Below are 16,354 nucleotides of genomic sequence, written 5' to 3' on the forward strand. Positions count from 1 at the left end.
TGTGTGTTAAAAACTTTGTACTGTCAGCGGACCTTGAAATGATCACAACACAACACATGCAGATGTTACATCCTTTGTATTTTAATACATGTAGATCTTTGCTCAAAAGCAAAATAAAGAAAAGTATAACATTAAATGCTCTATATCAGAATGCGGTAACATTTCTTGAAAGATCACGTAACTTGCTGCAGTGTGCTACAATACGGGACCGGTTTCAATTCTTTATCTTGGTCCGCAATCAGTCACATGTTCCCAGTGTTGGATGAGGAAAAAAGAATGAAAGCAAAAACCAACCCAGTTGACTGGCACATTACTGTAAAAGCACATTGCCTTTTTTCCTACTTTGTGTGTAGTGTGTTTGTGTATGTGTGCATTAGCAGCCGACACTGGGAAAAAAAACAAGTTGAACAACAAGGCTCAGCTCTTTTAGAGAACAGGGGCAGTGCAAGAAAACAGAAGAGCCCACAGACACAGAATACATTCCTTAACACAAGATGATATTTGAGCATGTGAACTCACCACACGGTGTCCAATCTGCCAACAGTACTCGATTACCACCTTCACATTTGGTATTTTATATGCTGGAACGGGACTTCCTTGGTTAAACAAATAAAAAATGAAAGCTTGCATATTCAGCTATCTTCAGTAAAGACCATATCACTGCACAAAACAAAACAAAAATATAAAACCAGACAGAATTTGGGTCAAGCAAACCCTGTAACTTTTCTTGGGGGCTAAATTTGGGCCAATTATTTTTTTCTTCATTTGAATGCATAGAAAGTAAGTAAAAACTACACTTTAAACATGTAAGTTAAGGTTTTGATCTTGAACTTGCAAACAAAAGTCATTTTTTTCCAATCTAAATACAAAGTTCTTTCAATATATGCTTTCATGTAGAGTTGAACTGAAGTTGCAACAGGACAAGCAATGCAGAGGTGGGAAAAGATTGGGACAGCTCCAAAGAAGCAGCTACATATTAGAAAAAAAGTCCAAAAAATGCATGACTACAAATAATTACAAGCCACTGAATATTCCACACCCTTATCACTGGATGCCATGCCCTTAACATCACATCAAGTGCAAAAGTGTGAAAGAGAGAGAATGACATCAAATAAAAAGAAATCTGAAACTAAAAACTTACTAAATTTTAGTAAATACACCACTTCCATTGTTTTTCAAATGAACAAAAATCCCGGCCCAGGTTTAGCGACATACAACATTAGTATTGGTTGCCAGAACCCAGGAATCCCATTTTTGAAAACTGCAATGGCCTTTTTCAAAGTGGTGGCCGCTTGCAGACACAGCTCTGATTCAAATGAACAATTTACCGAGGTGAGGTTTGCGCATCAGCAGGTTGAAAAATAAAAGACTCCCTCGGCCTTCGGAGTAATCACAATTTTTCCCCTCTCCGCCGCAGCCGCCAATCACTTCTAAGTGCCAGCTGGACTATGCCAAGCAAATATCATCCCCTGGGGCGGGTGCGGGTGATGTGGACGCTAAGGCAGCGCACCCTTCGAATGCGTCTCTGACACACCGAGCGTCCTCTGTTTGCAGGTAACTGAAAGACACAGCCCTTCCCATTCCTCTTATTACAGGGTCATTTTCCTTCCGCTCTAACGCACACTGTTGGCTCCACAGCCAGAAAAAGAAAGAAAAAAACCCCCACCACCCATTTTCCAAATGCAGTCAGATGCCCTCTGCGACAACGGTGCTTTATAATGGTGATAAATCAAAAAGCCTTGTTGCCAAGGGTAGCCAACAAGCCGCCTGTTTGCAGGTAAATGGAGGCATGTGCTGAGAAACAGAACATCCGTGGAGGTGTTATGCAGGGGATAGGAACAAAACGAACCAAAGCAAAACTAGAATAAGACACTAAGCATCCTGCCAGCATTCACACTTGTGAGTCCAGGGGTGTAGACAATGTCACTGTCTCTTTTATTGTTACACCTCAAGGGTCCACACAAGACCATAACACACATAATCTTTCTCTGTAGGGATCTATTTAGAACAAGTCTCTATTCAGCACATCAGGAGCAAAACTCTGTTTGTGTGTGTCTGTGTATGTGTGTGTGTGTATATTTCTGAGTGTATTTTTTGTCCATAAAGGGTCAGGACCCTGTCTTTTTTCCTCTCTCATCTCGGTCGCACCAGAATACAAGAGGGCTGAGGGGATGTTTCAGTTGCTGCAGGTGAACATCCTGTTGAACCCCGTTTAGCCCCTTCCAGGTGAGATGTCAGCTTTTGGTATCTTCAACCCCTAGGTGACACATTTGCTAAGTGTAGTCTGAGTCCAGGTCCTCGTTGCTGCAGCTGGAGGCAGAACTTTTGCAGTGGACCTTACTGATCTCCTCCAGGGCTCTGGCCAGTGAGTCCAGGTCTCCTTTCTCCTGGTGCTGAGCCTCCCACAGATTAAGAATCACAGCAGAAGGGCTGGCCTGCTGCGCAAAGTAGCACAGGTTTCTGTGTGGAAGAACCAAAAGGACAAAAAGGTCAAAACAGACAAAATCTAGGAAAACAAAATACCCAAAATGTCCTTAGATTAAGTATGGAGCTGGTGTTTACCAACTCTCTAAATTCAAATAAATTGAAATATTTAATATGCCACTGGCTTGATAAATCAATAACATGCATTAATATGTAAAATAAGAATAGGATGGGAAATGAGATAAGCCAGAATCAAATTGAAATTTATATCAAGGAAATCCTACAGGGTGTCTGACTGAGTGAAGAAAATAACCTCATTTCCCGTCGCTGCGACCCCTAAAGTCACCAAGGGCTGAGCTCAATGAGGCAGTTTTACAGTCAAATGCTGCTCATTTTTAATACTATTACCTTCTCTGCAAGATTTGGGCAATACTCTTCATCATGATTTCAGACTTTCAGACTCAGATTTCAGTCCAGTTAGGCCATGTCACCAGCAGAGGGCACTACACCATCACCATGTATATAAAACTCACTTTTGCATCGGACTCCCCATTTCCTATTTTCCCCACTTTCCTCCACTCTCTGCCTCTGTCTGAGGTCGCCCTCTCTGATGTTTAGATGCACCCACACAGCCAGAGAAATAATTGCAGAAATCCGCTTAACAAGGTAGAGACATTCTCATTACACAGCGTCTGGAGCTGCAGCGGGCTGGAAAATGCTCCCCAAATCCTCCACGATCCTTCCAGCTCAGCCTATTCCCTCCAAAAATGATTTCTACCACACCTGGAATTTGTTCTTACAAACACTAGTCTTCTGTGAGGTCTCTGATGATAACCACGCTCTCTAATGAGATGATCATATCAACTGGCATAACAACACTGAAAATTGTTGTAGTGAGTTGGAAAATATCAACAGTTTGTTCAACTGGATTTTCTAATAATTTTGAATAAACAAGGGCTTGGCAATAGTCCCAGAATGCTTTTGACCGAGAAAAAAAAAACAGATGTGTGAATTCCATTAATGAGGATCTGAGTGCACCATTGGTTCCAGTCGCCATGAAACCAACGCAAGCAGACCCATTTCCCCCCACTCACACATGCACATTACCACACAAACACAATTATGCTCTTAGACACACACAAGGTGTCCAGGAGATGGAGTGTTACATATGTGAATCTAGACGTTCTATGTGTGTGTGTGTGTGTGTGTGTGTGTGTGTTGTGCACATCTATAATTGGATCAGAAAAATGTGAACGTGGGTAGGACCGTATGTGCTGTTCCATGACCAGCTGGAGATTTGGTGGTCTGGCTGCCTGTGCTAAACAACATCTAATCAATCAGTGTAGGAATCTCACCTCCCGGCTGCAATGCATACATCTGTACTCTGGATGTAGGACTGTGTGTGTGTGTGTGTGTGTGTGTGTCTTTGTTTAAGCTCCTCACCTCTCTATATTAAGCTTCTGCGCTAAAAGCTGCCAGTCCTTGCCCTTGGCATTGGCCGTGTCGAAAGTGGCACAGATTCTCTGCCGGATGGATGGTGGGATTTTGAAGGCTCGGGACCCGGTCTGTGACGTGATGGTACAGTCTGACTGAGTGAAGAATGGGACCGTGTCCTTTTCATTCTGAAATAAAATATAACGGGTACAGATGGTGGACATGGTCAGAACACGCTTCAGATGAGCTCCCTAAACCGCAAATGCAGATAGAAATGTTGTATTGTGAGTGGAAAGCCCCATAGAGTCATCTCCAAGACATTGCACCACATTCAGGGACTAGAAAAAAAGAAACAATTTCACACAATATAACGAAAATCATTACTTTGGCTATATGGGGGTTCAGCAGATAGTGATCTGGATTGATTGAATCATTAGTGCATTAAAATGGTTTTTAATGAGAATTCAAAATCTTCTAGAAACAGCAGATTTTTGTATATATAATTTTCGATTTCATACTAATTGGTTACCATCTCTATGTTGGAGAAGATGTGGGATGCAGGGAAATGCTGATTCTATAAAATGTTTCATTTTTCAAGGCAGTGGTGCGATGTCCTCTGCTTTGTCCTTTTCTGTTAAGTCTGAAGTATGTAAAGAGTTCTTTCAAGACAAATTTTGTGATGCCATTTCATGTGTCAATCATTGTTCTCCAACAGCTGACTTTGCAAGTTGGTCCAAAAATGTTCTCTAAAGGTCAGAAGGATGCCATGTATCACCACTGATATTCACATGACCAGAGGAAGAATTTCCAAGACAGTGTTTGACTACCTCTGTCACGGTGGTATACACCTGGAGGATCTGCTCGTGCCCTTTGACCTGCCGCACGCTGATCTTGCAGGACAGCTGATTGGCTGCCGGGCTGAAGCGCTCCAAAGAGAAGGCACACTGCAGAGGAGTCTGGTTACTGCACCACACCTGAGAGAATGTGAACTCCTGAATCCAGAGGAGTAGTGTGTGAGAAAGAAAGAGAGAGAGAGCGAGAGAGAGAGAGACACATGAACGTCTTCACACATTGTTGTACTCGGGTGACCTGAATATAAATCAGCACCCCCTTCTTTAAGAAAACACCTTTAAAGATTCTTTTTTGATGATGATGTAGAATAATGTAATGTTATTCAACCATTAATTCAATTTCATTCATCTTTAACTTTTACATTTATATATGCCTTTATATACCATATATACTTTTACATTTACAGCAATTATCAGACGCCCTTATCCAGAGCGACTTACAATCAGTAGTTACAAGGACAGTCCCCCTGGAGACACTCAGGGTTAAGTGTCTTGCCCAGGGACACAATGGTAGTAAGTGGAGTTTGGTGACTATGTGATCTTCTGGCTCACAGGCTAACCCACTAATCTACTGCCACTCTTTAACTCACAATATCTCAAGACGTACAGAGCTTTTATTTAGTTCTAAAAGGAACTATCGCCTCAAATTGTCAACAACTGCATTAACCAACAATTCAAATCATTAGTAGTGACTTATAAAAGCTTTTCAAATACTTTAGTATGCTTTAGGGTATTCTGTGCCATGTACCAGTTATCCCTGTTTTTCAGTAATTCACTTAATGGGATGTCACCAATGGGCTAAACATCACATAAGTGAACATAGCCAAATGCGTGGCTTAATGCAGGTCTCTACGCTGGCGGAAATGTATTCCCTTGCTGGTGCAGCCACAGCTTTGGATATAAAAATAATCTTTAGCCTAGCAGCTCTGAAGATGAGCTCGGCATATTGAAGTGACTGGTGTTTCTGAATGAGTTTGCTCAAGGTGCAAATGGGAAAAAAAAATAACAATATGAAATAGACATTTCATTGCCATTTGAAAAGAGAGAGAGAGAGAGAGAGAGAGAGAGAGAGAGAGAAATTCTCTCTCTGGTACCAATGAGACCTTTCAGTTGTAGTTATACAACAGGTCATAGTTTTAGGCTCATGTATATGCGCAAGGCAAACAGTATGTAAATAAAGCGTATAATGTATATACTGTTGATGCTCTGTTAGCATCAAGATAATTACTTTCTAAAATAAATAAACAAATCAATAAGCAGACTAGCATGCACAGCATAATTTGGTAATTAAGTGCTATCTCGCTGATGACTATCAAGAAATTGCTTCACTCCTAAGTGCATTAGGCAGTCTAGAAATTATTGCTGTGCTGTGTTTGTGTGTGTGTGTGTGTGTGGTTGGGGGAGTGTGCATTTGGAGATGTCTGCACATATTTATCTGTGTAAGTATGAGCATAAGACAAAGTTTCTGTGTGTGTGTGTGTGTGTGTGTGTGTCTGTGTGTGTGTTTGTGTGCACACGGTCATGTATATAAAGGAAAAGGGGGATGGACGGATGAATAACCGTGGTCATCTCAGTGCCCTTATTTGCACCCTCATGCTAATAAAAAGAGTCACAGACCTTCATCAATATTAAAACCAGCCACTATGCATATTCATAGACTCCGAATGAATATTCACAATTGCCCGTGCATATTCATGAAACCCTATCTGTACCTGGCAAGTGGTAAAAGGCTTGATGCTCCAGAGGAACTGGGGGACGTCCTGGATCGACACCTGCAGGCTGAAAGAGCTTCGTCTGAAAAGCAGTGTCTTGGGCTCCTCCAGGAGACGCCCACCTTGGCCCCGCTCCAGCGACACCACTTCCTGTGGATAATTAACAAAAGAATGTGTGCACACTTATTAATCTTCCAATATGCATTGCAGGATACCACAGTAACAGGAAGTGCAATCATTCTCCTTCCTGCACCCCCAGCTTTCTTATACAAGAATGGGTGCTTCTTTACTCTTTCCCCTGTTAAGCAATCCTCCTGGGATCCACAGCAGGCTAAACTCATTAAATGTTAACACAAAAAAAGACACGCTGGAGAAATGACAGGATTGCATTTTTCACCAACTGGAATGGAATTGCAATACCAGCTCCGGCAAGGCCAGCTAGCACCGTTTTGTTCTGTTTTCCTTTTTTTAAAAGGAAAAAAGATCTGGCAATAAACATCTAATAAATCAGCAGACACAATGGCCTCGATTGCTGTTTCAGTTGAGTACGTCGAAAGGAAGCACAAGCACACACACTCGTACCCAGCACTCCCCCCAAAAAACGGGCACTCATGCACACCCATACGAAAGGCTGTGACAGAAATGGTGTGCTATCTCCTGAATAGCATTTCTATCGAGGCCTGGCCCACATGATTTTGTGCTCTTTGGCTTTCATCTGCAGGCATTGTTGTGTGTAGTCGCGAGGATTAAAGGCATTAGTCAGTCCTTTCTCCCCATCTTCTCAATCACAAAGGAAGGAGGCGGGAAATGGGTGCCAGACTCAATGGCCTCAGATCGATTCTGGTCCTCGATTGCATGTGTGTGTGTGTGTGTGTGTGTTTGTTTCTTTGCAGGGCGTGAGTATGCATGAGCATGTGTGTGTGTGGGATGGGAAAAATGTAAACAAATAAACTCAGGGGCGGAGGGAGGATGAATGAGCGAGGGAAAGAGTGACAGAGAATGATTTGCTTCAGTGAAACGCAATCTCTGACCACTCACCCTGCCTTCGTGGAGCCCCGACTCAGGTGAAAGTGATGCTGGGGGCCACAGATCTGCCACCTACCCAATGTCATTACAACATGGCCACCTCTTCAAACACAGGATTAGCACAGCACTATGATCGTTCAAAAATGACCTTAAATAAAGGAGCACTCAATAAATGCTAGTCCAAGACATTAGCTTTTTACTCTAGAAAAACAAACACACACCAAAACCCGTTGCATCACGTTTTATTATAGACCTGCCTATGGTGTAGGAGGGAGTGCAGTGTGATTGGATTTCACACAAGCAATCACAAACTGTTGGCAGCTTGGCACCATTGAACAATAAATGAAGCTGCAGCCCCTGACATGCTGGATGCACAAAGAGGCCAAAGGGGAACGTTGCTAAGGAAATTTTTTATTGTACATTACTGCAGAGGTCAGAAATGTACCAAATGTACTGTGGAAATCAGGGGCATTTATAGAGTCCACTGATTCTTGACTTAATGCATACAATTTTCCTGTTTATCCATCATGAAATCCTGGCTCTAAACTGTACATCGTTGTGTTAATGTATTCCATACTGACCTCAGGATGACCGCTAGATGACTATTCGGTTGTTCACCGCCCTGTGCCCAACATGGACACTGCAGCTGTGACCGTGACATTCACCCCACTACCACATACCACAGGGGTCCAATACCAGAATAATGAATAGCGACTTTAATTGCTTATTAGACTAAGCAGTACTGGGAAAACCCGCATACTCCAACACCCTCCAGGTGTTCCAGTCGCTTCCATGGTGACAGAGGTTTAAAACCAGAACATAACCAGAGACTGGGAACTGTGAGAGACTCTCAAGAACTGAATTCCGGAGTGGTACCGTGACAGAATGCTTTGCAATAAGTCCATTCTACTGATATTCCAACAAGCCATTGGGAACAACAGCAGTTCAGCCATGACGTGGTGGGCAATGTTAAATCACAGAGCGCTGCCAGCGCATGCCTGATGGATGAATCTGGGTTTGGTGGATGCCACGAATACAGTACTTGCCTGATTGCATTTTGTCACGTTTTGGTGGAGGGGGGAACATGGTGTGGGGATGTTTTTGGCAGTGAAAGGAACTCTGAATGCTCCATTTCACGCTCCTGTGTTTTTAGGATGGCTCATTCCTTCCAAAAAAACATCTGGACACCAGCGCACAAATCAAAGTCCATATAAACATGGATGAGACTTTTTGCGTGAAGGAACTTGATTGGTCTGGACAGAACACTTTTAGTGAAAGTGAAGTGAAAGTGAAGTGATTTTCATTGTGATACACAGCACAGCACATGGTGCACACAACAAAATGTGTCCCCTACTTTTAACCAACATCATTAGTGAACAGTGCTCACCTTCCAATTATGGGGCTTGCCACGTGTCTGCAGTGCACGAACAGAGGCATAAACAATTGGCTGAATCCAAAAATCTCCAAGTCAGATGAAATGCAGGAGGCCCTTAACCATACAAAGGTCAAAATCCAACCAGTTGTCTTCTTACCCCAAATAATGACCCATGTTAGTATAGTTGTGGCCAAAACTTTTGAGGATGACACAAATACTGGTTTCCATAAAGTGAAAATGAAACTTAATCCCCAAATACCCATTTCCACTACATACAAAAAGATCTAAAAACACTAAAGCAGAAAACTGTCACGGCTGCCATCCATCTGCTGGGCCGCCAGGGAGCGCAGGATCCAGGATCGGGCTGGAACGACGCCACGGCCACGTAAACACACAGTATAAAATAGCGGAGGCAGGAACAGACTGTGAGCTCATTCGTTGAAATCTCTTCACGATTGCTGTAAGCCACATACTGATCGACCAACCCTCTTTGACCCGACTACGCCTTTGACCCAGATTGCCTTTCTGACTTTTGTCTGCCACCGATGTCTGTCCACAACCAAGATATCAGCCCAGCCTCTTATACTGTATCCACCCCCCACCAAGCCCCACCAAGTCTATCCACCACGTTAACAGCCAGCCGCCTTCCACTACCACTACACTGAGGCCAGTACCACGTCTCCTACACGGAAGCCAGTACCACAGAGAGAAGACAAGGCGTCCCTCATGTTCCAAACCACAGCCATGCCTGCTCTCCCTCCCTCACGGAAGCACGCCCCCAGATCAAGTGGCATCACCCCGAACGCCAGCCTCTAATGCGCCCCACGCCAGGTCAGTGATAAAAAACAGTATTTGTGTCATTATCAAAATTTTTGCCCATAACTGTACTTAGCAGAGAAGACTATTCAATTTCTTTGGAGGCCTGGAACTCGTTGTCTTGCCTTGTCACACAGCTTTTCTGTGAGTGCCTTCTGATGATCTGTGCTAATTAGTTTACCTAGTTTACTCAAATAGTCTCTCAAACAGCACATACAAATACACAATAAAGTAAAGAACAACATAAAACCTAAAAGGACACATGGAAGTCAAGAGCTGTGGATTCAGGATACAAAATGTCCTACAACAAAAGCGGCGTAAATTAACTATACATTTGCAATTAATGAATGAGAAACATATTTTTTTCCCAGAGATAAATATTGAAAAGTGACCCTGTGAAAAGTGTGAACTACAATAACATTCATGTGCAACATTCTCCGAGGTGTACCTGGAATGCATGAGGCGTGTCGTCCACACAGTAGACCCTCAGGCTGTAGCTGACAGCGTCGGGCTCCATGCTGCCGAATGCAGCCACCTTCAGTCTCTTCCCTGCAGCTTGGGTCAGTGCCTCTCCTACCAGGGCGTAGCGGCCCGGCCGGTTTACCAGGAGGTGGCAGCACTGTGACTCCAGCTGGCAGTAACAGGAGACACTCTCCTCATCTACCGTCATTACTTCCTGTGGCAACGGAACATGCAAAAATGAGGGAAACAGCGTCAAAATGATAAACACAGTCTATGCTGAAACATTTTGGTTGTGATCCAGAAACAAGAAACTACTGCTCACCCAGTCCTTTCTATGCCATTTTTGTATCATTTTGACACCTTGAAAAGATGCTTCTATAAGCCTGAAGCCTGCAGCATGTTTCTCAATACAAGCAGCAGTGTTGCCTGGTATGTAATAGTCTCCGTGCACAACAGTCCAAAAATACACCAAAAACACACACAAACTGCTGAAGTGATACGATAAATATGTACCTGTTACAACTTATCTGCCATTCAGAGATTAAAAACGGCCTTCAGAAATGGCCCATAATCAAGCAATAACAAATACAGAGGTTTTGACTTTCAGTGTGCTTACCGGATGCTGAATGGACTTCAGTAATTATAGAAAACCATTTTGACCATATATGCAAAAAAGGGCTCAACAGATCTCCACAAGCAACATATTAAGTTGGATATCACTAATCTTCATTGCGTTTCAGTTGTCGGAACTGAGTGAATAAGACAATTCTTCCAACTCCCAACATGTTAAGTTTTAATGATGGTTGTGGGGATACTGTTCATAAAAGGTATTGGGGCAAAATCTCTTATAGGTGGTCTGCTGGCTTAAAGTCTGCCAACTGAAGGTCATGTCACATGATTTACATCATTTTCATAGTCATCAACCATTCACAAATCCTGTGTCTGGTGAATGGGGTCAACAGAATTCTTGACGACACCATTTCAATCATCAGGACAGAACTTGAATGGTAAAAATACTCAATCACAATAAAATTACCAGCACTGAAGAAGAGTCAGACAATTCTCTCCTTACATTTGATCCCTCAGGGGAAAAAAGCTCATTATTTTGGAGCCAATCAAGGAAGTCAGAGTGGCTTTTCACACACCCACACACACACACACCAAGGCTTGCAGAAATACAGAGACAAAGTTGACTGGCGCTCTGATAGTCCTTTGTGCGAGGCGGCTCTCCTTGATTATATCCTGTGTAAATGTCAGCTCCTGGGAGAGGACGCAGATTGGGTGATTTTCACCGACACGCACAGCTCGCGCGCACAAAAGAACAAGATCTCCAGGGTCACTTTGCCTGCCCTAGTCTCTCCGCGTGTCTTTGATGAGGTTAGTCCAACGTTGCGCGGTGTCATCAATCTATCCCTCATTGAAAAGGACAGGGCGCCGGAGCCTGGGCAGACTGAGGTGGCGGGTCTGAAGCGTTCTCGTCTAGTCTCAATTTTAAAAGGCGTGAGGGGCGCGCCACTAATGTTTGCATAGCCGGTAGCTTTTCTCTATCAAGAGCCATGCGGATTAAACGATCAGTCGCCAAAACACGAACACCTCCGAATTTGGATTGCACTACCGGTGCCCCGTCTTCCCTTCCTGATCAAAGAATACCAGCGAAGAACAAAAGTCCATCTGGTTGTCAGGGGAACGTTACAGTGCCCTGCAGGGGCCTGCAGTCATCTTGACAGGATAGCCGAAATGGTAGGTAATTACGGAAGAGAAGTAATGGGATGAGGGCCCGCCTGCCTCTTCCCCCCCCAGTCTCCCTGCAGCTCTTGCCATGCAATTCTGTAAGAAGACCACCTTTTTATGCCAGCGGACCATTTCCAATTAAATGAGCCCATTTTGTTGTCATGCCTTTAAATAGCAATTAGCATTGGTTGGGTGCTGCAGGGCTGGTTTTCAGATTATAGGGAATCTATAAATGTGCGGATCCAGATAAACAAGGCTAACGCAATCTCTGCTGCAAGCAATTTAAAAAAAAAAGTTAAATAAAGTAAACACGGCTGCCAGGCTGATGTTACTGACACCGCGCCGGTGATAACGGTCGCTGCCTGGTGTAATCTCGGGCGTGGTTGGCTATGGCGGGTGTCGGGCTGTTTGATGTCTTGCGGGGAGCTCCCACCTCCCAGCCGCTGTCCTGAGTTTGCCTCTTCAGCCGGATGCTCCAGTCCGCGGCGCTCACGTCTGCGCAGTGGGCTATCGTCATGCTGATGGGGCAGGAGAGATCCAGGCCAGGTGGGCCGTATGTAACGCTCGGGCTAAGCAGTACCTCACTGTCGTCTTCTGACTGGGGGCTGAAGAATATGAAGAGACAGCAAGAAAGCAGCGGTCACAGCTTTTACCCTTGACCGCATAATCACGTAACACAATATACAGTATGTACATGGGCAGTTACGTTTGACTGTGTAACCGTAAAACTGTAATAAAATATTCTAACCATGCTATAAAACTATAACAGGCAACAGAGAATATCAACAATTAACATCAAATGTAGAGTAGAAGTGCAACAATGTAAACATTATGAACAAGTCTCTTGTTTGGCTCATTTCTGATGGGCTGAATCGTCCTGAATGAAAGTGAAAGGCATTGTTTTTTTCATTAAACATTACATTTACAGCATCTATCAGACGCCCTTATCCACAGCGACTCCAGAGCACAGCACATGATGCACAAAACGTGTCCTCTGCTTTTAACCATCACCCTTAGTGAACAGTGGCCAGCCATGTAGCAACTAGTAATGAGGACGTTACGGTGGCCCAGACGGGTCGACACAAATGCGAATGCCACAAAACAAATGCAAAAGACACAATGGAAGATGCGCACACTGGAGGTTATGGACACTGCATTCATATATCAAATTTCAGATATTGTACATAATTTTTGAAGAGTAGGTAGTAGTGCGTGTTAGAGTTGTCAGCCAATCACTAGCAAGCAGTCTTTTTTAATTTAAGCCTTTGCAAGGTCTGTAGCAGTCATGGGTCTGTAGCAAAGGAAGTGCGTCGTCACCCCACCAGGTCATGACCCTGGTTCTTCTCTGTAATATCACGCAACATGACTGTCACAGCACTGATAGGGCAGCCTCAGTAGTTGTGACGCTGCTACCTCACAGGGAACCTGTTTTACATAAAAACTGTGATTTCTTTGATCCCAAGGGCCTCACTTGCCTGAGACATCAACCCATCTTTGCTGAGGTCAGCGTTCATAAATGTATGCACGCTTATGTAAATTTCATCATTAAAGAAGATTCAGGAGTGGCGTCTCCTCTGAGATATGTTCAGCCCTGGTTGCCATCTGTCCTTGTTAAGTTGTAATAAACACCATTCTTTGCCTCCAGACTCACGAATTCTGAACCAGTTCTTTTTGTGCAGCACTACTAGTGCACAGAGCAGAGAAACCTCTGAATTGTGCAAGAGAGTTAAGTTTAAGTTTAAAAATTAAAGTTTAAATACTTTATTGTCATTGCACAACCATACTTGAGCACAACAGTACAACGAAATTGAGGTCCTGCTCAACCCCCGGTGCAAAATGCCATAAAAAATAGAATATTAAAAGGTAGTAACATCAAATGAAGATACACATAAAATAAATACGTAATAAATGCACATCTGTACAGGAGTGTGCAAAACAAGTCAGACGAGCGAGGTAGTGTACTGGTATTAGATGTAGTATAATGAAATGTAGTAGCAGCAGAACAGATGCAGTGTCTATGTTTGCAGTTTGTGTTTGAATTAATGAGTGCTATTGTCTGCTTGTAAAAACTGTCCTTCATTCTACTTGTTCTTGACCTCAGCGCCCCGAAGCTGAGTGGGATGAAGCTGCTGGACACTGGGTCAGTGTCTGCAGACAGGTGCTTCAGACATTATGTAACCTGCCTTTGTCCTGCTGTGGCTACATCAATTACATGAAGGTTCATGGTTTGCTACACAAAGTCCTTCAATCATATTGCTTTGACATTAGGGTCAACTGTGCTTAATAGACATTTTAAATTATTTTTAAATAGTGATTTAAGCCATCAGCCTTTAATTATATAGCACATTTTGTGCAAATAGCAATACAAGGTTCTAAAAGTATGTGTGTAATTGAAAACTATTTTTTAAGAAAAGGCATCACGGAAGTTTATATGATGTGAAAATAAACATAAACAAAATAAATGTACCTTTAAATTAAATGATTTTTAATCAAATAATTAAATAAATGCTGAGTTAAGCTTGTTTACTTCTGAGATCCCAGCAGATGATTTGAAAGCCAATACAAGAGGTAAATATCGGCCCTCCTCCTGGTCTTCTTTCAGAGAACAATCTAAATATCACTTCGAAGTAAGACAGGTGGGACCTATTGGTATTGGTTGTTATCAGCTGCTCAACTGCTGCATTGCAGCTTGGTCAAGACACAAATGTAGTTTTCCACCACTGTATCTATAAACTTGGTATACTTGGTCAATCTGTGCAGGATACACTGTATAAGGGATGTGAACCAACTGTGAACAAACTATCTATTTCTTGACATTCCTAAGGTCATAAATATCCTGTGCATCTGCAGGAGGCCACGACAGTCCACGGACCCTGCTGAAGCTCGGCGACTCAGAATAGCTCTGCCAGAAATGAAAAGTGCTGGTGAAGACTCGGGGCTTGATGAGGTCCGTGGGGTTTGCGGAACCTCTGTAGCAGCGGCCGTTTAAAGTGGTTTCAGAGAGGCGCCGTGATAGATTGGAAAAAGCTCTGGGCAAGCGTCGGCGATCAATGGGGGCCGCCGCCTCCTCCTGGCGAGGCACTGTCACTCAGGCCGAGAGGCAAGGGGAAAGCCAGCCTGACTTGGACCGAGGTGGGCGGGTGGGTGGTGGTGGTGGTGGTAGGGGGTGTTGCGGCGACTGACACAGGAGATTAGGGAGAGCCGGGAGAGGTGCGCTGTTGACTTCATTTCACTTCAGAGAGAGTGGGGGAGATGGTAGCCCAGCACTTTTCCTTGCTGCGCTGCCATCTGCTACGACATCACATGACTGTCGGACTGAGACTGAACTAGATTCTCCTCCCAAAGTGCCAGTTTTAATGCCATCAAAACTAAATAATGAAATAAAAGTAGTTCAGGGCAGCTTCACACACATGCAACTTTTTCCTCCTATTTTATCTTCATCATACACATACATATCTCTGTGGTGGACCATGTACTTGAGTTGAAATAGAGATAACCAAAGTAAAATATATAAGTAGAAGTCATCTCTGTATAACTCCACCTAAGTGCAAAAGTATATGGAAGTATATTACAAAACTAAAAGTGGGACTATTTATTATAAAAATATGACTATTTATTAGACATTTTGTAACAGCACGGTTGCTTAATCAATTCATGGTGAAAAGAATATAATATCATAAATTCTTGATTTCCAAATTACGACTGCCTATCAAAATGATAACAATCATAAAACCTTGAAGACAAACAATTTTCATTAAAATGAAAAGGAACTTGCTTCATTTGACCTGTTACGTTTTAATTCACCTGCCATGATGTACTAAGATTTTTCTTAAGGTCCATTAAAAGTATATTCCTTTCTGTAGACCTCCACATCTACACACCCTTACCTACAATAACCAGGGTTGAAGAACTAACTAGGACAGTACTGCTGAGATTACAAAAAAAAAGGTGATTGAAGCAATAAATTCAAGCAAAATTGTTGCAAGTTTATTGGGGGATAACAGGGAAAATTGAGGGTGTGTTAATGAATTTGTCAGTTCGGTTCGATGTGAAGCATCTGCAATTTAAATTACCCTCAAAAAGATAAAAGAAAAGTGAGCTTCTTCATTTCAATTTTCCAAACACAAGACAACACAAGAATATACAGCGTCACTTTAGACAGAGAAAAAAAAAAGCAATTTAGAACTGGTAATGACAGGATTTAAAATTAATGTCTGTGTAATGAGTCTATCTATTTGTGAACCTAAAATAGATCTCTAACTGAACTATGCACTTCTCTTAATTGTCTGACAGTTTGTAGATACGATTTCTAGGGGGCAAAATGTTTGTCCGTCTGTGAACAATTGTCATGTCTTTGGGGTCAATGTGGGACAAAGGCACAGAAAACAGGACATCGTGAAGGTAAGCAATATTTATTAAACACAAAATTAACATGGCGCAAAGGCCAAAAAGAACAGAAACAGACCTTAAGGTGTGTGTCATTAAGACAGGAACAAAGCAAACACGAGGTCCGTGTTAATGTC

At 42.9% G+C, this 16,354-nt stretch overlaps 1 protein-coding gene across 3 annotated transcripts in view; it reads right to left on the reverse strand.

Annotated features, from left to right (window-relative positions):
- Window positions 1–59: 59 nt before the first annotated feature.
- Window positions 60–16,354, reverse strand: part of unc5da (unc-5 netrin receptor Da) — a 147,596-nt gene continuing 131,301 nt past the window's right edge. For all 3 annotated transcript variants that reach the window (XM_028973414.1, XM_028973413.1, XM_028973415.1), the window contains 6 exons: window positions 12,265–12,436; window positions 10,087–10,314; window positions 6,422–6,571; window positions 4,686–4,850; window positions 3,868–4,046; window positions 60–2,460 (listed from right to left, as the gene is read on the reverse strand). In XM_028973414.1, coding sequence (XP_028829247.1) covers window positions 2,274–2,460; window positions 3,868–4,046; window positions 4,686–4,850; window positions 6,422–6,571; window positions 10,087–10,314; window positions 12,265–12,436 — 1,081 coding nt within the window. In that variant the 3' untranslated portion in view covers window positions 60–2,273. The remainder of the gene's footprint in view (window positions 2,461–3,867; window positions 4,047–4,685; window positions 4,851–6,421; window positions 6,572–10,086; window positions 10,315–12,264; window positions 12,437–16,354) is intronic.

The sequence above is a fragment of the Denticeps clupeoides genome, chromosome 3 (assembly GCF_900700375.1).
Source record: "Denticeps clupeoides chromosome 3, fDenClu1.1, whole genome shotgun sequence".
NCBI classification, from domain to species: Eukaryota; Metazoa; Chordata; class Actinopteri; order Clupeiformes; family Denticipitidae; genus Denticeps; species Denticeps clupeoides.